The 26,926-nt window shown below is 45.4% G+C and overlaps 1 protein-coding gene across 1 annotated transcript in view; it reads left to right on the top strand.

The window, feature by feature from the left end:
• Nucleotides 1–26,926, top strand: part of anks1b (ankyrin repeat and sterile alpha motif domain containing 1B) — a 132,672-nt gene that overhangs the window by 83,197 nt on the left and 22,549 nt on the right. The window contains 2 exon segments of the mRNA XM_080517898.1: nucleotides 6,754–6,852; nucleotides 11,385–11,537. Of these exon segments, the coding sequence (XP_080374024.1) occupies nucleotides 6,754–6,852; nucleotides 11,385–11,537 (252 nt within the window).

The raw sequence follows: 26,926 nt of genomic DNA on the forward strand, positions 1-26,926 counted from the left end.
CACACACACACACACATACACACGCGGCTGGCTCTGTGAAGAAAATGCATGGAATATTTTTTTATTTTCAGTTTTTTTTGCATCCGCATCTGCAGAAACTGTGTGAACCACCTGTAGCCTGCAGATCATTGCCACACTCTGCCGCTCTGCGCTCCACCCTGCGCTCTGCCGCCCCGGCGTTCTACCCTATGCTCTGCCGCCCGGCGCTCTGCCGCCCGGCGCCCTGCCGCCCCGGCGCTCCATCAGGGGCTCCCTGCTTCTGTGGAGTGACGTAGAAGGAGAAAGTCTCCGTGGTGTTTAGCAGAATGTGCTGATTCCTGGACAGTGAAGGAGGGATGGAGGGTGAGAGAGATGGAGGATGGAGGGTGAGAGAGAGAGAGGGAGTGTGAGAGGGATAGAGGATGGAGGAATGGAGGGTGAGAGGAGAGATGGAGGAGATGTGATGAAGCTAAACAAGAGAAACTGCAGCAGGGAAACGGAGGATGGAGCTCAGAGATGCTGACTGCAGGAGTTTCTCCTGTGGGGGGGTGGGGGGGCTCTAGGTGTTTGGATTCTCCCGTGGGGGGGGGGGGGGGGGGGGGCTCTAGGTGTTTGGATTCTCCTGTGGGGGGGGGGGGGGCTCTAGGTGTTTGGGTTCTCGGTGCTCTAATACTAATTAATGTGGAGTTATTAACCATTTATTTCAATCTAACCTTCACAGTGTGTGTGTGTGTGTGTGTGTGTGTGTGTGTGTGTGTGTGTGTGTGTGTGTGTGTGTTCGCTCACTGTGACCTGGACCCTCAGTTGCCGCGGCAACGCGATGAACTCAGAGGATTTCTCTGCTTTATTTTCTGTTTCTTCCACACGTGGTCACTGTTTATCTGGCTGGCAGCCGCTTCCTGCCTCACCATCCCTCCATCCCTCATCCCTCCATCCATCCCTCCATCCCTCATCCCTCCATCCATCCCTCCATCCCTCATTCATCCCCACATCCCTCCACCCATCCCTCCACCCATCACCTCACACTCGTCCCCAGGCAGAGCTGCAGCACAGCCATATATATATATATATATATATATATATATATATATATATATATATATATATATATATATATATATATATATATATATATATATATATATATATACACACATTGTGTACACATTAAACATGTACACATTAAACACTATGTACACATTAAACACTGTGGACACATTAAACACTGTGGACACATTAAACACTATGTACACATTAAACATGTACACATTAAACACTATGTACACATTAAACACTATGTACACATTAAACACTGTGGACACATTAAACACTGTGGACACATTAAACATGTACACATTAAACACTATGTACACATTAAACACTGTGGACACATTAAACACTGTGGACACATTAAACACTATGTACACATTAAACATGTACACATTAAACACTATGTACACATTAAACACTATGTACACATTAAACACTGTGGACACATTAAACACTATGTACACATTAAACATGTACACATTAAACACTATGTACACATTAAACACTGTGGACACATTAAACACTGTGGACACATTAAACACTATGTACACATTAAACACTATGTACACATTAAACACTGTGGACACATTAAACACTGTGGACACATTAAACACTATGTACACATTAAACACTGTGGACACATTAAACACTGTGGACACATTAAACACTGTGGACACATTAAACACTGTGGACACATTAAACACTATGTACACATTAAACACTATGTACACATTAAACACTGTGGACACATTAAACACTATGTACACATTAAACATGTACACATTAAACACTGTGTACACATTAAACACTGTGTACACATTAAACACTATGTACACATTAAACACTGTGGACACATTAAACACTGTGGACACATTAAACACTATGTACACATTAAACACTGTGGACACATTAAACACTGTGTACACATTAAACACTGTGTACACATTAAACACTGTGGACACATTAAACATGTACACATTAAACACTGTGTACACATTAAACACTATGTACACATTAAACACTGTGGACACATTAAACACTATGTACACATTAAACACTGTGGACACATTAAACACTATGTACACATTAAACACTGTGGACACATTAAACACTGTGGACACATTAAACACTATGTACACATTAAACACTGTGGACACATTAAACACTATGTACACATTAAACATGTACACATTAAACACTGTGGACACATTAAACACTATGTACACATTAAACACTGTGGACACATTAAACACTATGTACACATTAAACATGTACACATTAAACACTATGTACACATTAAACACTGTGTACACATTAAACACTGTGGACACATTAAACACTGTGGACACATTAAACACTGTGTACACATTAAACACTGTGTACACATTAAACACTGTGGACACATTAAACATGTACACATTAAACACTGTGTACACATTAAACACTGTGTACACATTAAACACTGTGTACACATTAAACACTGTGTACACATTAAACATGTACACATTAAACACTGTGTACACATTAAACATGTACACATTAAACACTGTGTACACATTAAACACTGTGTACACATTAAACACTGTGTACACATTAAACATGTACACATTAAACACTGTGGACACATTAAACATGTACACATTAAACACTGTGGACACATTAAACATGTACACATTAAACATGTACACATTAAACACTGTGTACACAGTATTGTACACACACTATTCTGCTGTTTCTTATATTACTCTGTTACACCGCTTGCTCCTTTATTCAGGTGAAACAAATATCTTTACAACATGAAACTGTGAGAAACTGTTTGAAAAGAAAAGAGATACGTCATTAATGTCAGAGGATTCTTTAAGACGACATTAAACGAACATTAAACATTAATTCTGTCCAGAAAACATTCTACTGCTTGTAAACATGCAAATAACCAGGGGGGGAATTCCTTCCCAGAATGACCGAGCAGTGTTTTGTAAAAACACACCAATCTGTCCAGTGTTGGTCAGGTTACTCGGAAATAGTTTCTGATTACTTTCCTGAGAATGTAATCCAGTTACTTTACTGATTATTTATTAATTAAGTAATTAGTTACTTGAGTTAGTTAGCTAAATTAAATCCAACAGTGTCTGACTTGGATTTAAATTATTGAACATTTAAACCTATTTTGTTCACATGGCGCCGTATTTTACTGAAATAAAGCAAGTTTTTCTTCTATTAACCCGTTTTTTCATATTACAGCATGCAAAATAAAAAAGCATGGTGTGTGTGTGTTTGAGATGTTTACCTCCTCTCTTCATCCCTCCTTCTTGTAATTATTACCCATCTCTCTCTCTCTCTCTCTCTCTCTCTCTCTCTCTCTCTCTCTCTCTCTCTCTCTCTCTCCGTCCCTCCAGAGGAGAAATGATTTATATCTCTTTTATTTCCTCCTATTGGATTAATTAGAGTTGAAAAGTGAAAAGCACCGTAACACCTGGTGTTATGGATCTTGTGGAGACCTGGTGTTATGGATCTTGTGGAGACCTGGTGTTATGGATCTTGTGGAGACCTGGTGTTATGGATCTTGAGTGTCCCGTGCTGCCTGGTGTAATGGATCTTGAGGAGACCTGGTGTTATGGATCTTGTGGAGACCTGGTGTTATGGATCTTGTGGTGACCTGGTGTTATGGATCTTGTGGCGACCTGGTGTTATGGATCTTGTGGAGACCTGGTGTTATGGATCTTGTGGAGACCTGGTGTTATGGATCTTGTGGCGACCTGGTGTTATGGATCTTGTGGAGACCTGGTGTTATGGATCTTGTGGAGACCTGGTGTTATGGATCTTGTGGAGACCTGGTGTTATGGATCTTGTGGAGACCTGGTGTTATGGATCTTGTGGAGACCTAGTGTTATGGATCTTATGGAAGCCTTGGTGGTATTCCAGAAAGGAGCTTCAACAATCTCTGAGTTTCTCCCTGAACTCTGAGTCGACTGACTCTGAGACGGGAAATTCAGAGTTTCTGGTTCCAGAACAGCTGATCTGAATTAGTCCAATCAACTCAGAGTATGTGAACCTTGAGTTAAGAGCGTGTGCAATAACAGTAAAAAAAAAACATCATCAGTGGAGCCTCGATATCACCAGTAACTATGGCAACAGACCCAAAACCCAGTTATTGTAAAGGTCCCGGCGGTGCAGCAGCAGAGAGACGACTGGAGGAAACTGCTGCCAGAGTCCATGCATGTGTTTGAAAGCATTAATCCACTGACTTAACATTGAATTTAAGATCACAGCACACAGGTTGAAATAATAAATAAGCTCAAATCTGAATATAATTTAGGTTCAATCCAACAGGAGGAAGTCGGCTTTGAAGCAGCTAAAAATGAAATATAAAAATGTATTTCAGAAAAAAAGGCTTATATGTATATATGCTCTGATTGTACCTCATTTTGATTTAAATTTTAGCATTTGAATTGATGTTGATTTTTAAATTACTTTTAAATTGTAATTTAAACCACTAACAAAATGTTGTTTAAACTCGTCCTCTGCTAGTATCCTACCTGGTAGATTAACACAGTGTTTAGACATTTTTATTAAAGTGGAGTCAATTAAAATGTGATGACGTGTACATCAACACTATTAAATTAAGAAAATACACACACACACACACAAAATAATGCTGTGTATAAAATGTGCCAGTAGAAACTCAGGGTTTCCTCTACTAAACCTGCTCCAGGTGGGAGGAGCCAGTAGAAACTCAGGGTTTCTTTCTACTAAACCTGCTCCAGGTGAGAGGAGCCAGTAGAAACTCAGGGTTTCCTCTACTAAACCTGCTCCAGGTGGGAGGAGCCAGTAGAAACTCAGGGTTTCTTTCTACTAAACCTGCTCCAGGTGAGAGGAGCCAGTAGAAATTCAGGGTTTCCTCTACTAAAACTGCTTCAGGGGGGAGGAGCCAGTAGAAACTCAGGGTTTCCTCTACTAAACCTGCTTCAGGGGGGAGGAGCCAGTAGAAACTCAGGGTTTCCTCTACTAAACCTGCTCCAGGTGAGAGAACCCAGTAGAAACTCAGAGTTTCCTCTGCTAAACCTGCCAGCAGGTTCAGTTCACAGAGTCTGTTTCCATGGCAACTGAACCTGAGCTTAATTCAGCTCTTTTTGGAATGGAAAACTCAGAGTTTCCTTCTTTTCAGGGTTAACTTACTCTGAGTTTTCACATAACCCACTTTCTGGTGTTGTGGATCTTGAGTGAGAATCAGACTTTCACTCTGCTGGTTGGAGCTTCTCAGCTTTACTCACAAACATCTCTTATCCTCTTATCCTCTTATATCTCTTTACTCTCGGTCCTATTCTGGCCTTCATGACCTAAACTGGGTATGAATGTTTGGTTACAGCGCTTTATGAACGAGATGTTTTCTCCTACACACACTCACAGGGGCGTCGTTTGCTTGTGAAGCTTCACCACTTCCGAGTGTTGATATAATTAATGAAGGTGTGAACTAACTGAGGGGGGTCATTTCAAAAATAGCAGCAACATATAAAATCCTGTGTATTTAATTAGCTGTTGTTGCTGATAAAAAAAACAAACACACTGAGACACTTTTGACATTTTTGTAGTTTGTATTCATGATCTGGTGATTGTTACCGTTCAAGCAGAATGTATTCCAGCGACATTTGAATTCTGCATTTTGCTGTGGCAGTTTGAGAATCCGGCCTCATTCCGGCCCACATGTTGGCGAGCGGCTCAGTTTACAGGGAATCGATGGTTATCTGGCGGCGGCGGCGCTCGGTGAGCCCAGGACAGTCATCTCTGGCTCGTCTCAGAACCAACACTTGATTTAACTGGGTCAGATGCAGACGCTCTTCACGCTCCAGCATCCTGCTATAAACTGAGTCTGAGGCTTCAGGTTGCTGGTTCTGTTTGGTGTCGACGTCCATGTGTCTCCTGTAGAGTCGCTTCTAGGTTCCGCTACGAGTTTCATGAGGCAAGAAATCAAATCTTACCTTTGTTTTCATCTCAAGTTCAATGACTTTATTCTCTCTCTGTATTTAATGTGAACCTTTTTTAATCCTTATTCATCCATTTCTTACTTTAGTTCTTTCACGCTAATGCTATATTGACTTATGTCAACTCGGGATTTGTTGTTCCATCTTGTCTAATTTCATGTTATTTTCATTTATGTCATCTTGCATTTTACTTTTCTCGTTTCATTTCATGTCATTTCCTCCTATTTTATCATACTAAAGTTTAAAAAAAGAGACTCATACTGTATATTTCCTCAAATTATAAACAGTTTCATCCCGTACTCTGTGTACTACCACAAACACTTTCAAATGTAGATTCAGAGGTTATTTTATCAAGACTTTACTGACGGAGTAAAATTCGGTCTTTCTTTGTTCTCTACATCTTTGGGAACGGAGGTGCTCTTCTATTAGGAACTATACGGTACCTGGATTTGTGCATATTTGCATTATTCATTTTGTTAGTAAATTTTCACAAAGCTAAATAAAACTTGAAATCAAGTTCTTGATTTCACTCATTCTTTCTCTGTTTTGCATGAAAACGTGCGAGAACAACGAGCCGGTACATTTTCATTGGCGCTACGTAAAGCTAGCGATTGCGCGGCGCTTCAGCTCCAGGACCAGACTTCCTGTGTGGACGACGTGATGTCGCTCCTCTGAACTGGTGCAGGAGAGACGACAGTCGACTCGAACACACACTAACCCTCGGCTTTGTTCGGTCTGTTTTCAGGGCAGTAACGTGGTGGAGGACCAGGACCTGCTGGAGATCGGAATCCTCAACTCCGCCCACAGACAGCGCCTCCTGCAGGCCATCCGGCTGCTGCCGCGGGTCAGTGCTCGCAGACTTCACCTCTCTCTAGCTTGTTGCACCCGTCAGCGTTGTTATGGCCGCAGCATGTCGTGGCCATAACACCCCCCCCCCCCCCCCCCCCCCCACCCGGGGGGCGCCAGGTGCTTTTCCCACCTGAAAGAACTCCGGATTAAAAAGACAGGAAGTGGAGGGCGACGTTACTGATGAATTCGCTGACACACTACGACGTTGCCGCGTTTCCCGAACGGGAATCGGAGACGAGCCGCGATGTTCGGCCGAGCTCGTCCGCAAAGTCACACGATATAAGCGACGATTCGCCAGATCGAATCTAAGTCGTCAAACTGCGTCGGTGCATGTTGTCACTTGTCAGGTAGGACGCTGCTCCAACACGCTACGCAGGTCGACTGGACTCGCCTGTCAGAAGTCGTTTCGCCTCACGGAGACAAACTGACCTGAGCACAGCTCGCGCTATCGACACGCTCTTTTCAGGGGAAGTCGTTCTGAGGAAGCCAGTTGGATCAGAGCCAAAACGTCGTCCACGTCCAGTCCGCCTCGTTTCCCTCACTTTAATAAGCCTCCTGCCTTGAACAACCTGACGACCTGCAGACCTTTCAAACGCTGCAGGAGCTTGAAAACGGCCCGAGCGGAAGAAAGCGTGTGAGAAACGGATGAAACGTCTTCCTCACAGTCTGATGAGTTTATCATCAAATTCCCTGCAACGTCTTGATCTGAGAGGTTTGAGACTCTGGGTTTTTCCTCCACCGAGACTTTCACTCAAACATTCAGCTCAGTGTTTGAAGGCAAATCGATGCCAAATCCTGCCAGAGTTCAAAAGCCGATGAAACGATTCTGGTCGTCCGGCGGGGGAGAACGTTGGAGGTCTCAGAGAGAACGTCCAGGTGGAACGTAAAGGAATCATTTTGTTCATCTCAACGTCGAGGACAGACGTTGTTTTTAATTTCTTGAATGTGTTTTGTACCGCGTCTCTCTTTGGTCTGTGAAGGGGGTTTTAGTCAGAACCATAGAAATCTGCTTTAAAATCTTATTTGCAGCAGAAAACAACAAACGTCAAATGGAAAATTTAAATCCATTGTTTAAATCCCTTCAAGGCCAAAGACAGACTTGTGGGAAACTTCATGTATTGTGGAGAGGAAAGAGAGGGAGGATGGAGAGAATAGAGGGAAGGCTGGAGAGACAAGGGAGAAAGGATGGAGAGAACAGGGAGGAAGAATGGAGATAATAGAGAGGAAGGATGGCAGATTAGAGAGGAAAGATGGAGAGAAAAGGGAGGAAGGATGACAGAATAGAGAGGAAGGATGGAGAGAAAAGGGAGGAAGGATGAGAGAATAGAGAGGAAGGATGGAGAGAACAGGGAGGAAGGATGAGAGAATAGAGAGGAAGGATGGAGAGAAAATGGAGGAAGGATGAGAGAATAGAGAGGAAGGATGGAGAGAACAGGGAAGAAGGATGAGAGAATAGAGAGGAAGGATGGAGAGAACAGGGAGGAAGGATGGAGAAAAGGAGGTTTGATCCTCCCATCACCACTAAACTTCTGACTGCAGAAGAGGAAACAATTTCTCTCTCTCTCTCTCTCTCTCTCTCTCTCTCTGATCGGACTCTCAAGCTGTGAGTGTCTCTGGTTTGTCAGTTTGCACTGAGATCAATAAGTGGGCGTGGCCTGGCTCTGGGTGGGCGGGGCCAGAAGGTGGCCGCTGCACATGTCTCATGAAGCCGGTGTGGAAAACAGTGATTCAGTGAAGCAGCAGCAGCAGCAAAGAGAAGAGCTGAGCTGTTACATAAGAGCAGATGTTGTCGCTGCGCCAAACGGCAAAACAACACGGCCGGCCAATCACAGCACCGGGACGAGAACGAGAGGAGAATAACAACGTCGCCTCACAAGACGATCGGCTCCACCGTCAACGTCCCTCTGATCTGTACAAGTAAAATACTGCAACTCAGTAGAGTAATAACAACGACGACAGACCGTCAGTTGTCAGAAAATATAAGCCCTGATTTTTACTTCCTTCCCTTTAACTTTCCTCATTGTTCTCACATAAAGAGCCAAAACACCATGAAACAGCTCGTTTATTCAGTAACAACAAAGAAACATCAAACGGAAGAAGATCAAAATGTTGAGTGTGAAGATCAACTTATTGTACATAATATATTAGTACATAATATAAGTGGAGCTTCTGCATCTGAAGTAACAGAAACAAGAACAACAACAAAAACGAGAATTTTACTAGCAGTTCGTAAAAAATCTATTGACATGCCCTTGTTCAATTTGTTTATCATTCATTTGAAAGCGGGTTTGACTGTTAGTGTCCTCGTTTCCAAATGTGACGTGTTTAGTCTTTGTCACATTCATTGAACGTTGGTCGTTACGGAGCCGTCTTTTTAAAACGCTGAGCTCTTTTTCTACAGCGTCTATGAACACATGCAGGTCTAGAGACTCGTGTCATCAGCGTATAATATACGATTAACTTTTTCCATAATATTACACACATCGTTGGGTATAGAGCCTTGTGGAACTCCATGTGTCATGGTCTCTTTGTTGGAGTAGTACCCCTGACACCATACCTCTGAAGAGTACCGTGTGGTCTGTCGTGTCAAAGGCCTTGCTTCAGTCAACGGAGTATTTCCCACAGTATTTCCTGTGTTTTCCTGAGCAGGAGCCACGGCGGCCATCGGGGAAGACCTGTCTGATCAAACCCTACTGACTGTCAGTGACAAACTGCTTTTGGAACATTTTAGAAAAGTGTGGAAGGAGGGAGTTAGAAAAGAGATGTCTGTTACCACTTTTGCGAATAGGGATTACTTTTGCCGTTTTTATTTCAGATGTAAAAATACCGGTGAGGAGTAGCTGATTTCAATTACATGTAAAGGGTAGTGCTATGTCATTAATGATGTCCTTTACCGTCATCGTGTCTATATCACAGAGCAGCTTGTTTAAATTCTCAATCATATCGTACGTTTGGAGGACGACGTCCGTTTTCACGGCAACAGCAGAAACAGTCGGGCTGCTAGCTGGCGCTGTTGTCTGTTTGTGTCAACTGAGCAGGTGTGGAGCGACGAGTTTCTACGGCCATGATGCACAAGACGAGGAGCAGCGTTTCCATGTTCAGCAGCTCATTTGAATATTTCAAGTGTCCGGCTATCGTGAAAATAGACACCATGAAGGTTTTCACCGGCAGTGGTTGTTGTGTGAACGGGGCGGAGTCATGCTTCTCCCTCAAATGACAGTTCGCCGTCTCGATGCTGTCGTGAATGTTGTGTGACGGTGTTGACGGTGTTGACGGTGTTGACGGTTGCGGTGTGGCAGGACCGTGAAATAGTCTTAAAGCAGCCGTCGCCGATCCCGCCGAGGCTCCATTTCCTCGCTGATTCCACCGATTGTGTCGACTGACCAGAATCAGCATGTGGCTCCGACAGACCGAACGTTTCCTCCTCGACAGGCGTCACCCTGCAGCTCCCGGGCAGATTGTGCCGACGCTGCGTTTCCTCACCTGAGACGGCCTGTACTCAGAGACAGGAAGTTCGCGTCAGAGAGAAGAGCAGCTTCAGCTTGAACTCCCCCTCACCAGGCCCGGCTGTAGGCATTAGAGGAGGACGACCAGAAAACAAGACACGGAAGAGAAGATGCAAAAAAGTAAAAACTAGAGCTACACCCGGTGGATACAGACTTTCACCAAGGGAAAATTTAAATAAAGATGAAATAAAACATATATAAAACTAGATGATCTGCATTTCCCAAGGCAAATGCATGATAGTGTGAATGCAAACTGTAATGCTTTTTGCTGCCTGCCTGCGGCAGGTAGACTGGAATGCTTTGACAAAGTGGAAAAAAGTTGAAAAAGTTTCAATAAGTTGAACTAGTTTCAAAAAGTTGAACAAGTTTCAAAAAGTTGAACAAGTTTCAAACAGTTGAAAAAGTGTCAAACAGTTGAAAAAGTGTCAGTTGTAAAAGTTTCGAAAAGTTGAAAAAGTTTCAAAAAGTTGCACAAGTTACTAAAAGTTGAAACAGTTGAACAGTTTAAAAGTCGAATGGTTGAAATCGGTTAAGATTTGAAGAAGTTATAGCTAGTTAAAAATTTCTCCATCCGCTAACATTGGAAAAAAAGTGGCACAAAAGTTGAAATATTTTAAAAAGTTGACGAGATTTCAAAAAGCCGGAACATAGCCGGAAAGTGCCGAAAAAGCCGCATGAATGGTGACGAACGGGTGAAGATTGCCAGAGTTTTAGCGATTCGAAAAACGTCCAGAATAAACGGAAACAGAATCTCAAGAGTGTGAATGTCTTGCATTCACACTAACAAATAGAGATGCAACCTACAAGATGTTACCGGAAGTAGAATTTTGTTGTGTGGTGAAGCTCATTTGAAATCAAAGTGTCTGTCCCTCGTCTCGGACCCCACACTTCCCGTCCATCACAGGAGAACTGGCCGTGCCTCTTGAATAAAACTGCAGAGCTTTTCAGTTTGCATTGTGTTTGACTCCCGAACCCCCCAGCGTTCCCAACTAACCCCGTCTCCTGTCGATCTGGACCGAAGGTGCGGCCGGTCGGCTACGATGGCAACAACCCCACGTCGGTGGCCGAGTGGCTGGAGTCTCTGGAGCTGGGCGACTACACCAAGTCCTTCCTCATCAATGGCTACACCTCCATGGAGCTGGTCAAGAAGATCTGGGAGATCGAGCTCATCAACGTAAGTCCCGCCCCCTCCGATCGCCTCGACTGTTAATACCGGATTTGTGTCCGACTGAGCCAAACTGTTTCTATAAATACTGACTAAAGCCTGAGAACACCAGCGAGAATCAATCCAGGGCTGAAAAGAATCCCCTGCTGATGCTCTCATTCAGGAACATTTGCTAAAAAAAAAGTGCTGCCTGGCTGTTTGCGGGCTTTACCTCGTGGCCCATTTGCAAAAGATTTACACCTTAATGCTTTGGAGTGTTGAGAGATTTAATGATTCCGTTATGGAGGTGGAGGAGGTGGAGGAGGTGGAGAGTTTTGGAGGGAATCACATTTCTCTTATTGTTAATTCTGAATTGCATTCGAGTTTTGTCTTTGTCATAATGAATGAATGAATGGTTTATTTCGATTACAGGTACAGTTTAAGTGCAACAGGTGAATTGGTGTGCACAAATGTTTTTTAACGTCATCTGCAGCTGAAATGGATGGAGGCAGAAGCCGAGGCTTATTTTTGCTTCTCCCTTAAAAACTCATGAAGTTCCCCAGGGCACCAGTGATACAAGATAAAGAAGAAAAAAAATGAAAAAACTAAACATAACAGAAGTAATATGGATGAGAGGGGGAAAAAAATACATGCATAACAAAAGTAATACAAGAGAAAAACAAAACGAAAGTAACAGTAATCAAATCTTTTTTCATTGCAACCATCAATTATTTTACTTTTTAATGGTTTTTTTTGAAGCTGTTGTCACTAAGTCCATTCCATAAAATGACACCCAGAAAGGAAACACATCTATATGTAACTTGGGTTCTCATGCTACTACGTATCAATGGTATTATGGTCTGTAGACTTCTTACTCTTAAACGTTTGGACCACTTCTGACACGTCACTCTCACAGACTCCACCAAGGAACATTGAACTGTTACTGCTGCATACTGAGTCATAATGATGGTCTACATCCCTTGTTTCTTTTGCTAAGTTTGGGCCGATATTTACAAACAAAATGTAAAAGCATTTGCAAATTCTTGAGGATTTTCAGTAACTGAATAACTGTTATTTATAAAATATGTTGAGTACTCTCCAGGGTCCTTTTATGTTGTTTTTGTGTTTTAATAGCTATTGATCATCATCGTGTTTTATTTCTGTCATCTAATAACTGATGTTGTTCTTATATGTTTTGTACTTGTCCTCCTTATCTTTGTTCTTTGTATGATAAATTCCCTTTAGACCATATTTTTTTAAAGCTTTTTTTTTAACCCTTCCGTGGTCCATGGTTTTTCCGACTCTTTAGGAACCGCAACTCTGACACGGTGGCGTGTGCCAGAGATCGTTCTGCTGCTGGTCGTCCTGGTGTGCTGGGTGTGTTGGCTATCGAGCTATCGAGCTATCGGGCGTGTTGGCTTTCAAGCTATCGGGCTTGTTGGCTATCGAGCTACCGGGCATGTTGGCTATCAAGCTATCAGGCATGTTGGCTATCAAGCTATCGGACATGTTGGCTATCAAGCTATCGGACATGTTGGCTATCAAGCTATCGGACATGTTGGCTATCAAGCTATCGGACATGTTGGCTTTCAAGTTATCGGGCAGGTTGGCTATCAAGCTGTCGGACATGTTGGCTATCAAGCTATCGGACATGTTGGCTATCGAGCTATCGGGCGTGTTGGCTATCAAGCTGTCGGACATGTTGGCTATCAAGCTGTCGTACATGTTGGCTATCAAGCTATCGTACATGTTGCCTATTGAGCTATCGGACATGTTGGCTATCGAGCTATCAGAAATGTTGGCTATCGAGCTATCAGGCGTATTGGCTATCAAGCTATCAGGCATGTTGGCTATTGAGCTATCAGGCATGTTGGCTATCGAGCTATCGGACATGTTGGCTATCGAGCTATCAAGTGTATTGGCTATCAAGCTATCGGACATGTTAGCTATCGAGCTATCGGACATGTTGGCTATCAAGCTATCGGGCGTGTTGGCTATCGAGCTATCGGGCGTGTTGGCTATCGCGCTATCGGGCATGCTGGCTATCGAGCTATCGGGTGTATTGGCTATCGAGCTATCAGGCATGTTGGCTATCGAGCTATCAGGCATGTTGGCTATTGAGCTATCGGGCGTGTTGGCTATCGAGCTATCAGGCATGTTGGCTATCGAGCTATCAGGCGTGTTGGCTATCGAGCTATCAAGCATGTTGGCTATCGAGCTATCAGGCGTGTTGGCTATTGAGCTATCAAGCATGTTGGCTATCGAGCTATCAAGCATGTTGGCAATCGAGCTATCAAGCATGTTGGCTATCGAGCTATCAGGCGTGTTGGCTATTGAGCTATCAGGCGTGTTGGCTATCGAGCTATCAGGCACGTTGGCTATCGAGCGTGCCAGCGTCCTGTTGCCGTGTGCGCTGGCTTGCCGGTGTTTTGGCGGCTATGCTGGCACACTTCCTGCTCCGGCTCCGGACCGTGATGTTCCAGGATGTGTTCAGGTCCGGTGCTCCAGATCCCAGACTCTGTGGCTCGTTGTCGGCATGCTGGTCAGGCTCTTGGCCGATGCCACCGGGCGCCGGGGGAACAAACCGGGCAGACTCCGTCGTCTGCTGTTTGATAATAATCCTGGTGGAGAAAAAAATGCTTGTTGATGTCGCTGCTCCTGACCGTGTCCATTCCTCTCCCCTGCTTCAGTCTCCACCAGGCCTTTGGCTCTTCGCGCTAAATCAGGTGAAAGTTCCTCTACGGGAAGCATGCCAAGGCCACACTGAAGAATGCCCATCAGGCATTTCTTCTCATTACGAGCCCAGAATAGAACCAGGACAGAGTTGTTGCTGTTATATCACATTCTTTCTCCTTCATCTACAGCTTTTAGGCCTGTTTGAAATTTGCAGTAAAAAGGGAACTTGAGAGTGTTGCAGCAGCTGAATGCTGATTTCTCTGATGGCAGACGATAACCAGGTTTGACATTTGAGATCTGAAGTTGTCACGAAGTCGGGTAGGTATATGATTCGATCTTCGGTGATGTGAAATCTTCGGGGGGGGGGGGGGGGATTTCCTGCAGCAGCTCCTGTTGCAGTGATGTGCCTCTTTGATATCGTGATGGTAACAGAATCACGGTTGATTGCAGAGGGCGTCCGGCCGCCTGATTTCAATGAGCGACGGTTTTCTTCCTTCCCAGCTGAGGGTGAAGTGATGAGTGATCAGCTGGAGGAGGTGGAGAGGGAGTTACATAATCACGTGGGATGCAAGATGTTTCACAGCAGCGGGGATACCGCCCACATGCTGTGTGCGTGTCTGTGTGTGTGGGTGTGTGTGTGTGTGTGCGTGCGTGTGTGTGTGTTTCTGAGTGCATATGCACAACAGTAGAAACATGCTCATAAATTTGAATAATGCGCATATTCATCTAAATCTGCAAGCGAAGGTGTTGCGTAGACTCACTCGTATTCGTTTCAAACCGGTCGACCCTTCAGGTCCCCACAAGGGAGGATGAGATACGACGTCCCCACAGGAGGAAGGACTGTTTGTGTGTGTGTGTGTGTGTGTGTGCGTCACGTGTTTCATCCAGAACAGAACATATGTACAGCCTCAGGCAGAAATGATGGAATCACCAGTCATGCAGGATGTTCATACAGTTGTTTCATTTTGTTTAATTCCGCGACCCAACTGTAAGAAACCTCCCAAAGGAAATGGGATTTACATCTAAAAAGCTAAAGGAAAGTCATCGTTAACATCTAAAAAGCTAAAGGAAAGTCATCGTTAACATCTAAAAAGCTAAAGGAAAGTCATCGTTAACATCTAAACAGAGAGACACAAGTTTAAAATGGGCCGAGGAAAAGCAACGGTGGATGACCGTCATTACATCTTCAATAAATGCACATTTTGGACACTTTTCTTCTTCTATCAATTGAAAGGATGTTTGGGGGTCGATGACATCATTTTTTCAAGATGATAATGCATCTTGCCATGGAGCAAAAACTGTGAAGCCTTTTCCTTGAAGAAAGACACATAAGGTCAACGTCTTTGAAGAAAATGTCCCATGACAAGGCTCCAGCCTGCAGAGCTGATCTGGGAACAGCAATCAGAGAAAGTTGGAGGCAGATTGATGAAGAGTTCTGTTTGTCACTTCTTAAGTCCTCAGAGACGGCAGAGCTGTTAGAAACTGGTGTGTTGGAGTGTTTGTTTGTATTTTCCATGATTCCATCATTTTTTCTGCTCTGCTTGATCTAAAAAAAAAACAATTGTTATTGAGTACCACAATTTTTTTTCTGGATTTCTTTTAGTGTCTCTTGAAGCCGGGAAGTTGCCATTTTTAAATCACATTAGTTTTGTGGCATGTCTGTGATCTGCCTTTGCTCTACAAAATAAATCAACTGAATGAACCTCCAGGACCGGTGATTCCATCGTTCTTCCCAGGGCTTGTAGATACGCTGTCATTCTGTACTGCATGTGTAGTTTTATCTTCACTAAAATTCTCAGACAGTCTCTTTCATGTAGTGGCAAACTGAATAATGTGTATTGTGTCTACAGCAGAGGTGTGTGTGTGTGTGTGTGGTCTGACTGGTAAGTGTTTATTCTGATGTGTGTGTGTGGTGTCTCCCTTCATGTTCAGAAGTAAATATAAATAATGTTAATGTCCATCATATTTCCTTGTGTACAGACCCTATTTCCTTTTTTCAGAAGAGTTTGTCCCTACAAGTGATGAGTCTCAGCCCGGTCCCCACAGACTATAAAAAACGTGTATGTGTGTGTAGACGTGAAACGAGAAACACTGATCTTTGCTACTTGTACTGATGTGTTTCGGTGTGTAGCTCTTAAAGCACAATACAAACTGCAGCTTCTCCTCCCTCGCGTGGCGAAACACCTGAAGGAATAAGCTGTGTAGTGATTTTGGATCATGCGAACGGTGTTTTGCAGCTGCAGCGCTGCAATGCAGAGTGTGGCCACTGGAGGCTGCTAGAGTTCCCAGCGTGTGGCTGAGAGCCCTGAGTGTTTTCACGTTGCCCCTGCACGGAGACGTGGGCGTCCATCTGCCTCCGCAACGAAGAACAAATGAGGAGTGACATTTCTCCGTGAAGCTTCCTGGAGAGACACACTGGATGTTCTGTACCATGTGCTGATGTGGATCTCTGACGCATCCAGACCTCCCAGTGGAAACATTCACTCTTCTTTGACAGTTTCCCAGGGACATTTGAAAATAATTAATTATTACATCAAAACACATTTTCAAATCCAAAAAATAGTAAAAAATAAATGCCAATATGTTTCACATCGGTGATTCTCAAATGACTTTCTCTAAAAGTATTAGCTGAAGAGAGGTGCAGGTCACTGAGGGCCACTGGGGGCTAGTGGGGGCCACTGAGGGCAACTGGGAGCTACTGGGGGCTACTGAGGGCTATTGGGGGCAACTGAGGGCTACTAGGTGCGACTGGGGGCCACTGAGGGCAACTGGGAGCTACTGAGGGCTATTGGGGGCAACTGAGGGCTACTCGGTGCTACTGGGGGCTACTAAGTGCTACTGGGGGCCACTGAGGGCTACTCGGTGCTACTGGGGGCTACTAGGTGCTACTGGGGGCCACTGAGGGCTACTGGGTGCTACTCGGTGCTACTGGGGGCTACTAGGTGCTACTGGGGGCCACTGAGGGCTACTGGGTGCTACTGGGGGCCACTGAGGGCCACTGGGAGCTACTGAGGGCTATTGGGGGCTACGGAGGGCTACTCGGTGCTACTGGGGGCTACTAGATGCTACTGGGGGCCACTGAGGGCTACTGAGGGCTACTCGGTGCTACTGGGGGCCACTGAGAGCCACTGGGAGCTACCGAGGGCTATTGGGGGCTACTGAGGGCTACTCGGTGCTACTGGGGGCTACTAGATGCTACTGGGGGCTACTAGGTGCTACTGGGGGCTACTCGGTGCTACTGGGGGCTACTCTGGTGGCTGTGGAGCCTCTGGCTCTATCGTCTCATCACTTCAATGTTCAAGTCACAGAAAAAGAAAATCCATTTCTCAAAAAGCTGCAGACATCGTATCACCTTCATTTTTAATAAAACATGTTATTAACCACTAGAAGATGTTAGTGGCCGCTGGGCCAGCAGGTTAAGATCCCTGGCTGTTGACTGGTTATCAGTACAAAGCGTTTCTCCGTCAGACTTGTGGCTCAGATTCAGAAAACCAATTCCTGCCGGTAGTTAACGTTAACTCCTGCCGGTGACGGCCGCCACGTTTGGTCGTAATCATGGAATCAAGAGTCTTTGCACCGTGAAATGAAAACTCATTAAATCCCAGGTTGACATTATTAAAGGGTAATTAATAATGCATGGCGCTCCATTATTCAGCGATCACACACTGCTTATTGGGAATAATTGGACTTCAGGTTTCAACGACTCACATTTAGAAGCTGGATTTTCTTTCACCTGTCGCTCCGGCTCGTCAACAAACTGCTGCGTCCTGGAGGTTTTCACTCCGAGGGGGTTTATTTGTGTCCCTTTGAAATTACAAAAGCTGCATGCGAGGCTTTGTTCTCCTTCGTCAGCCGTCAGAGTGAAAGTCAAGTGACTTTCTTCCTCCAAACTGTAAGAGTCTCTCTAGGTTTATGTTCATCGGGTTTGTCGTTTCTGTCTGTTTCCATAGCGCTCCAAGTAGAACGGCTCCTCAACAAGGTCCTGGAATCCTGCAACGAGCAACCGAACCACAAAACAAACCTCATCGTGTGTCAACGAGTATTGTGGGAAGAAATATTACATTAACAGAATTGAAAAAGGGAAAAGACTGAGACTGAATATGAATGTCTCTGCAGGACACACACACACACACACACACACACACACACACACACACACACACACACACACACACACACACACACACACACACACACACTCTCTCCCTCCTGCACCAGCACTGGGGATCCACATGGTGGTGCTGCTGCCTCTCACTTCGTTCCTACTGTGCCTGTATAAATACACACAGGAGTGATATTAGGTGCTATTTAAATTCATCTCGTGATTTGTTACATTGTTTTATCAAGTACAAACACAACTGAAGTGTTTTTTAATATTTAAATGCGTATAATAAATAAGAGTTTTTAAAAACTACTCAGTGGTATTGTTTGTCGAGGTAAATTGGCAAGAGAAGGCATTTAGTTTACTTTATTCCTATAAAATATCTGTTTCTCAGAGAAACAGTGCAGAAAAAGAGTGAGATTAAGTTAGATTATATTTTTAGATTATATTATATTTATAGCTACAAACAGTTTTTTAATAGGACGTCAGATTGTGGATGTTTAAGGTTATAAGTCAAACCAGAGGACGTGGTACTCGAGTATCAGGGCAGTTATTTCAAGATGGATCTAAAATTACATAGAAATGTGACTTAAAACTCTGTGTTTAGCAGTTGTTGAAGTATTACTTGCATATATTAGATAGTACTCCGTTACCAGTAAATGTACTGCTGCTCATAAATACTGAAGTGATTTTATCAGCAGTACGGAGATCTGAGCTGGGTGGGTGGGTGGGTGTGTGTGTGTGTGTGTGTGTGTGTGTGTGTGTGTGTGTGTGTGTGTGTGTGTGTGTGTGTGTGTGTGTGTGTGTGTGTGTGTGTGTGTGTGTGTGTGTGTGTGTGTGTGTGTGTGTGTGTGTGTGTGTGTGTGTGTGTGTGTGTGAGAGACGCTTCTAAAATAGGACAGTCCTGAGAGTTCAGCCTTTCTTCTACCGCTTGTACTTGGTTGCCATGACGGCTACTAGTTACCATAGAGACTGTGCACTTGGTAGAAGCGAGTTGTGTGTGTGTGTGTGTGTGTGTGTGTGTGTGTGTGTGTGTGTGTGTGTGTGTGTGTGTGTGTGTGTGTGTGTGTGTGTGTGTGTGTGTGTGTGTGTGTGTGTGTGTGTGTGTGTGTGTGTGTGTGTGTGTGTGTGTGTGTGCGTGCGCGTGCGCGCGCGCGCCTATCACCTTCTTTGTCACCTCTCCAAATGGACAGATTGTCTCACATCCCAACACCAGATGGTTCATGGCTTCGTTAGACACTGCAGGATCATATACTACCTCGTATGATCACTCTCACACACACACACACACACTCACACACTCACACACACACACTGCATGCGTCCCCTCACATTAATTAGTCCGCGACTCTTCGGTTTCCACTGCAGACGTGTTGAGATCCGCCGCCTGTGAAACTCTGCCGTCATACGTGTGTCAGACGTGTTCAGGAAACCGTCCGTGTGAAAATCCTGGCGGCGTGTGTGATGTCGGTGTGGGAGGTTCGGCCTCGGGACTGCAGTGTACTCCACTCCGCCACCGCTGCATTCCGGTTGAGTCGCTTGGCCGTGCGGCAGATGTTGTGGGAGGCGTCAGGGGAGAATGTGTGTGTACCCCCCCCCCCCACCCACCCCCTAGAACCTGTGCCTTCGTTCTGCTGTGGCTCTGTAGCTGCTGGTCCGCCCCTGTCTCAGGCGCCGTCCTCGCTCAGGAGCGCCGCGGGGAAGGTTTCACCTCCGTCACAGAGGCAGTGTGTGAGTCGTGTAGCGTGAACCGGTTCGGGGTCACCCGCTCACGGACAGAAAACAAAACATGGCCGCCTCCGTCGTGGCGTGCCTCCCGGGCCGTCTTCTCGTGACGTCGTCACGCAGCGGAGACGATCGGCCTCGATGCTGCCGTTTCCATGGAGACGGACATCGCGTTCAAAACATCACCTTGTCAATGTGATACCTTTATGAAACAGCAATGCAGCACAGCCCCTCCCCCACAACGCTGTGATGTAAACAGAGAATTGGTCTCGAACAGGTTTTAATACCACGTGATGAAAAGCAGTAACAAAAAAAAAACCTGATCTCCATTAACAACTCTGAGTACTGCCGCTGACTCACTGTACCATCTTGTGGAGAAAAGTGGCATTGCAAGATGTAACAATGAACTAATAAAGGTATACATTAAACTAAATTATTCTATATTACGTGTTGTATCTTTAAATAAAGGGAAATTATTTAGAATTTCTCCCTCGGTACTCAATACAAATGTTTCGACCATCATCAGATTAGTATTTCTTTTAGTGAATTTGCTCGATTTCATTTTGTTGCTCATTCAGATGCTAGGGATTGTGGAGAAACGCTTTTTAATGTCGACCAAGCAGCTCCTTGACGTATTATCGGTGGAATGAGTGTCAGGTCTAATCAATCTACATATTTGTGTGTCATCAGCATACAGGTGCTTTGAAAAGTGTGAGAAGTTCATTTATCCTAAAAATGTATTTCGAAATATTAAAAATACCATATATTTTAGGTATACTGTAAATACACTTAACAATTCAAACATTGTCTTGACTTTAAAATTTAAAATTTTAAGTTATCTAAATAAGGAATATAAAATATAATGTAATGTTTTCCTATTTCTCAACTGAAGGCCCTAATTTGCAATATTAAAGTTTTACAAATACTGTTTAGTTCTAACAAATATCCTAAGTGACAGAACAATTGACATTTAATGACATTTAAGTTTTCCAGAATCACTTGTATATCAGTGATATGCACTATTCTTTTTTTCCCCTTAAAGCCAAGATGTATAGTGAAAACAGAAGGAGGCCCAGAATAGGTCCTTGAGGAACACCACGGGTCAGAACAGCCAAGTGAACGTTGGATTTGTTCCTTTTTGATATTGTCCTACCGAGTGTGAAATGGTCAATCGTGAAATTCCGTTCAAGAACATTTAGATCAAATGAATCCTGCGGGTGTAGTTGTGACCGGATAGACGCGGGACGAAATGGCGCGTGGACAATCGAAGCAGAAGAGAGCCCAGAACCGATCCCTGAGGCACGCCAGGCATCAGCGGGTCTGGCTGAAGAGCTTGACGGTGGGAAACCCTGGGCTCCTCCGGCAGCACTCCCTCACTGACATGTCGGCTTTCCTCTCCCGGCACTTTGACACTCGAGTGTCTGGGATGTGAATGACGACAGCCTGCAGAGTCACGGGTTTCCTCAGAAGCTCGCGGGGATGAAAGGAGCGTTGCAAAAGAGCGGTAATGATCAGATAAATGGGAGTTTTCTTGGCTCGGAGCGATTTCCTCTCAGGAGTCTGAACTTGTCTGGAAGCCGTTCGTTCTCTCCTTTCCCTCTGCCTTCACTCACTGTTTAACTCAAACCTCCAGCTGGAGCGCTCGCTCTGATTGGCTCAGCTTCAAGCCCCCCCCCCCCCCCCCCCCCCCCCATGGAGGGGTCTGCTGGCGGACTCAACACGAGCTGGTCTCCATCCAGCAGCAGCCATTTTCATTCACATCAGCGGTCCTCTGGTCCGTCCTGTTCGTTTTCTTCTCTCCCAGAGAAAAACCAGCAAACGGCCGCGGTTCTGGTCAAATCACTAATAAACCCAATGTTATTATTAATAACCACATTTTACTCTCTGTGGAAATTATATAAACATAACGCCCAGAACATTATTATCGTCGCATTAGTGAATCACAGTTATTTTACATTTTAAGAGCTTTTTAGCGTTGGTTTTCCTCGCTTCATTTATAACGCCATTAATTGAGCTTTAATTGATTTATATTTGAAACACCTTCCGTAATATCAGAAGAGTCGGCGCCTCTGAAGGCTTGAAATAAACTTGGGTTAATTAAAGCACGCAGCCTAATGTTTGAATGGGTAAAACAATCAATAAAAACAGATCCTATTCATATTCATGATGCAGCCGTGGCTCAGACGTACTTTTGCTACATAACAAATGTTCCTGTTTATCCTTGTTTTCATTTTAATACAAGAAGTTCCGATTCCGACCAAAGTGAGCTTCTGTAGCGTGAGCGTGAGTTTTCTTGTCTCGGCCCAGGTCGCCGTTCTCGTTACTTTGACTTCATTCACTTCAAATTGTCTTCAGATTTTAAAGAATTTTAGCATCATGCATTTTGCTGGATTTGAAAAAACTTGCTGCAGAAAATACTTACATACTATCTTCTTCCATTGTGAAAAAAAACAACAACAACAAAAACAACCCCAATAATAATGGAGCAGCCAGTGGACTGTGGGGGTCTCCAGACCGCCTATATATGTATACATACATACATACATACATACATACATACATACATACATACATACATACATACATATATCCACTTTATGCTATAGAGGGACATGCTCTGCAGCAATGACATAATCCAGCATATCAGAGCAGAACAGAACAAGTAAATCACTGATCAAGAAAATCAAAGTGCAGGAAACCACAGAGAACAAACTGATGGTCGATAATAAAAATATTAAAAACACACAAATCTAGTCCCTGCAAGTACAAGCCTGTCAGTACGAACGCCGTGTCTCCATAGTGATGAGAGGGAGAGAGAGAGAGAGAGAGTGTTCAGGGAGAGAGAGAAAGAGAGAGAGGGAGTGAGAGAGTGAGAGAGAGCTCAGTAAGAGAGAGAGAGAGAGATAGAAAGAAGGAGAGAGAGAGCACAGGGAGAGAGAGAGCTCAGTAAGAGAGAGAGCGAGAGAGCTCAGCAAGAGAGAGAGAGCTAGAAAGAAAGAGAGAGAGAGCACAGGGAGAGAGAGAGAGAGAGAGAGCTCAGTAAGAGAGAGAGAGAGAGAGAGTGTTCAGGGAGAGAGAGAGGGAGTGAGAGAGAGCTCAGTAAGAGAGAGAGAGATATAAAGAAAGAGAGAGAGCACAGGGAGAGAGAGAGAGCTCAGTAAGAGAGAGAGAGAGAGAGAGAGAGTGTTCAGGGAGAGAGAGAGGGAGTGAGAGAGAGCTCAGTAAGAGAGAGAGAGATAAAGAAAGAGAGAGAGCACAGGGAGAGAGAGAGAGCTCAGTAAGAGAGAGAGATAGAAAGAAAGAGAGAGAGTACAGAGAGAGAGAGAGCTCAGTAAGAGAGAGAGAGAGAGCACTCAGGCAGAAAGAGAGAGCTCAGTAAGAGAGAGAGACAGAGAGAGAGAGAGAGAGCGCTCAGGCAGAGAGAGAGAGACAGATAGAGCTCAGGCAAAGAGCGAGAGAGAGAGAGAGAGCTCAGGCAGAAAGAGAGAGCTCAGTAAGAGAGATAGAGAGAGAGCGCGCTCAGGCAAAGAGAGAGAGAGAGAGAGAGAGAGAGCTCAGGCAGAGACATGTAGGAGATGTAGTCTGGCTGCCACAAGCTGAGGGAGGAGATCTGCAGAGAGAGTGAGAACAGAGAGACAAAAGCTGGTGGTGAGGAGGCGAGAAGCAACGCCAGGAGATAGCCTGGATAAAAGGAGAGAGAGAGAGAGAGAGAGAGAGAGAGAGAGGGGGAGAAGGAGGGAGAGGGAGAAGCAGTAACGAAGCAACAGTGAAGAGCGGAGCGAAGCGAAGCAGCTGAACACGACTTCCTCACCTTCCTCTGGAATACGGAGCGCTGGTAAGGCTGGCTGGGAGATGGAGGGATGAGAAAAGCTCTCGAGACGAACGACACGTCCGCTGCAGGAGAGCGACGCTCCTGCATTTGTTCTGCTCCTGCTGCCGTTTCCCTCATCCTTCATCCTCCGTCGTTCAGCGAGGATGAGGAGGAGATGGTCACTGCTGACTGGGCTGCTTTAACCCTGTGTGTGTGTGTATGTGTGTGCGCGCGTGTGTGTGTGTGTGTGTGTGTGTGTGTGTGTGTGTGTGTGTGTGTGTGTGTGTGTGTAGCTGGTTGCAGTTACGTAACCTCCCTCCAGGTGAGGTTCCTGAGGAGGAGAGCCAGTGAACCTGCTGGCAGGTGGAGCAGGAAGCTGTGGAGGCTTGGAGCTGACGTAGCCTCCATATTTAACTCCTCGAGAGCCAGTGTAAACATTTATTATAGCAGAGGCGGGAGGCTCCGCCCCCTCGCCACGCGAAGCCTTCATTACAGAACCACTGAGCCTGGAGCGCCTCCTCCCCTTGGTCCAGTTAGGGTGGATGGAGGACCGTGGTGGAGCCCCCTACTGGCGGAGGACATGCTCATAGAAAGGAAAGGGGATCAAAGCTTTCATCTCAGCCCAGCGTTAGTTGTTTTACTAGTTAGTTCTTTTGTTAGTCTTGAAGGTTGGGCTCAGTTGGTAGAGTCGCCGTCTCCCAATCGGAGGGTTGCAGGTTCAATTCTTGTCTGCACCTCCTTGGTGGAACAGCAGCCTTGCATGGCCTTGCTCCATCGGTGTGTGAATGTGATTGGCTCATGCAGTTGAAAGCGCTAAGGAAGGGAAGACTTCATGTTCTCATCAGGGTGACTGGCTGAAGCTCTGAGCGATACGATGCCCTGCCATGGGAAGGAGAAAGCTATCCTCAGCGACGTTGCATATATCTACATTTATATTTCTATAGAACAGTGAGTACCGAGATCAGAGAGAATGCTGGAACCATCTGTTATTCTTCTTCCTCAACAACAGACGGTTTTATCAACCTGATTTCAATGTTTAACGTTAATGTTTAACGTTAATGTTTCACGGCGGTTTTCCTTCCGCAACCATTTGTTTGTTGTCGCCGTTTGAAAGTGTTGATGAATTGTTGTCATCGCCGTGTGAATTCCTCTGGTCTCACTTTGTGTTGAAGCAAATTATTGTCATGATGCTTTTTCGTGGACTCAAGGTGGAGCCGTTAGCATGTTGCTTCCAGTAGCTAGCGTGATGCCGACCTGAGGGTTCCTGAAGCTTTCCTCTGGTTTCCTCACAGTCTGAATTGGGTTCCGTGGTTCTTTCTCTCTGACTGTTTCAGAATATTTCCGCCACGTCGCGCGGCGTTACCGATCTCTGGTTCAACGGCGCGTTGGCGGTTACAAATTTTGTTCAGAATCTCGGTCCGGCCACTTCCTGTACGTCACTGGTTCCTTCGATGAGGGTCTTCCAGGAGTCTTGTGCCTCCGTCCGTGTGCAGAGACGACCTTTGACCTCCTCGTGAATCCCAAGACGACAGTTTTGGTTTTGTCTTGGATGGTCCGTGTCTTCTGCGTTCCTATTGGCCGGTCGCAGCCGACCCTCTGAGGCGGCTGCCGGACAGAGAACCCGCTGTCAGATATCCGTGACTCCTGGTCTTTAGCTGCTGAGCCTGTTGGAACATGAGTGTAAACATCGCGAGTGAGTGAAAGGGTGAGGCAGGTTCCAGCAGGACGGAGCCCGGAGATATTTCAGCTGAAGAAAGATTCAAGAAACCCTATTTATCCGCGAGGGGCCAATTTCAAGCCGCACACACCGAGTCGTTCACGTTCATGCGTTCATGAACGTAGAAAGCACCGTAAGACTTTAAAGAAACACCTTTAGAATCAGAGATGCCCGTCTAGAGACGGTGCTGACGAGGCGGACGAGGACGGAGCTGGAAACACCGTTCGCTGATCGATCACCCCGGCCTCGGCCTCGTGGCCGCCTCGCGTCACGGCGGCGACTCGATTCCCCGCCGGTGACCCGCGGTGATCCGCCGGAGAACCACAGCGTGATGGATGGAGCCTCTTCAGCTCTAAATGCGTTTTGGTTTATGGCGCCAGCTGCCGGCGCCACCGTCGGGAGGCGAGACGGGATTCAGGGAGCGAGCGTCCTTGCAGTCCTCGCTTTATTTTGAAGGCGTGCACTTCCTGTCTGTGGACCGAGCAGAGCCACACTGCAGAAGCTGCCGTCAGACCCAGAAAGAACTGAGGCAGGCGGTTGAAGTGTGAAGCAGGTAGGGCCTCGACGCAGGCAGGGAGGGAGCGTATGGCTTTGGGGATACTCTATCTTTAGTTACATCCTCACCGCCGGGCTCTTCAGCTGTATTTAACCTGCTGCTCTGATGCACGTCATTTCAACTTTTCCACTTGAGCCTCTCTGATCAGTGACAAACGAGGGTTTTCTCCAGCAGCCTGAGCGTCTCACTTACATCTCGCAGCCATCAAACGTCAACGTCGCCATAAGATCTTCGGCCAGGAGATCAGAATCCATCCTGGATGGTTGAACACTTCAATGTCTGCTGGTGGACAGATAACTGCCGTCGTCTTCACCTGAAGCTCCACCGTCCGCCTGGACACCGGGGCGGCAACGACAACGCCTCAAAACGTCATTTTAGCTTTTGGTCAAAACAAAAGAAAAACCGACGATTGAACCCGTCAGTCAACAATAAATCAGCATCATAGAGCAGCGTCTTCCTGCTTTTACTTTGATGTCACTTCTTCTTTAGTTGTCTTTGTCTTCACTGTACAGTTGCTCTGCTGAGGTGTAGAGTTGCTCTGCTGAGGTGTTGAGTTGCTCTTTTGAGATGTTGAGTTGCTCTGTAGAGTTTCTCTGCTGAGGTGTTGAGTTGCTCTGTAGAGTTGCTCTGTTGAGATGTTGAGTTGCTCTGTAGAGTTGCTCTGCTGAGATGTTGAGTTGCTCTGTTGAGATGTTGAGTTGCTCTGTAGAGTTGCTCTGCTGAGATGTTGAGTTGCTCTGTAGAGTTGCTCTGCTGAGATGTTGAGTTGCTCTGTAGAGTTGCTCTGTTGAGGTGTTGAGTTGCTCTGTAGAGTTGCTCTGCTGAGATGTTG

The sequence above is a fragment of the Blennius ocellaris genome, assembly GCF_963422515.1.
Source record: "Blennius ocellaris genome assembly, chromosome: 22".
NCBI classification, from domain to species: Eukaryota; Metazoa; Chordata; class Actinopteri; order Blenniiformes; family Blenniidae; genus Blennius; species Blennius ocellaris.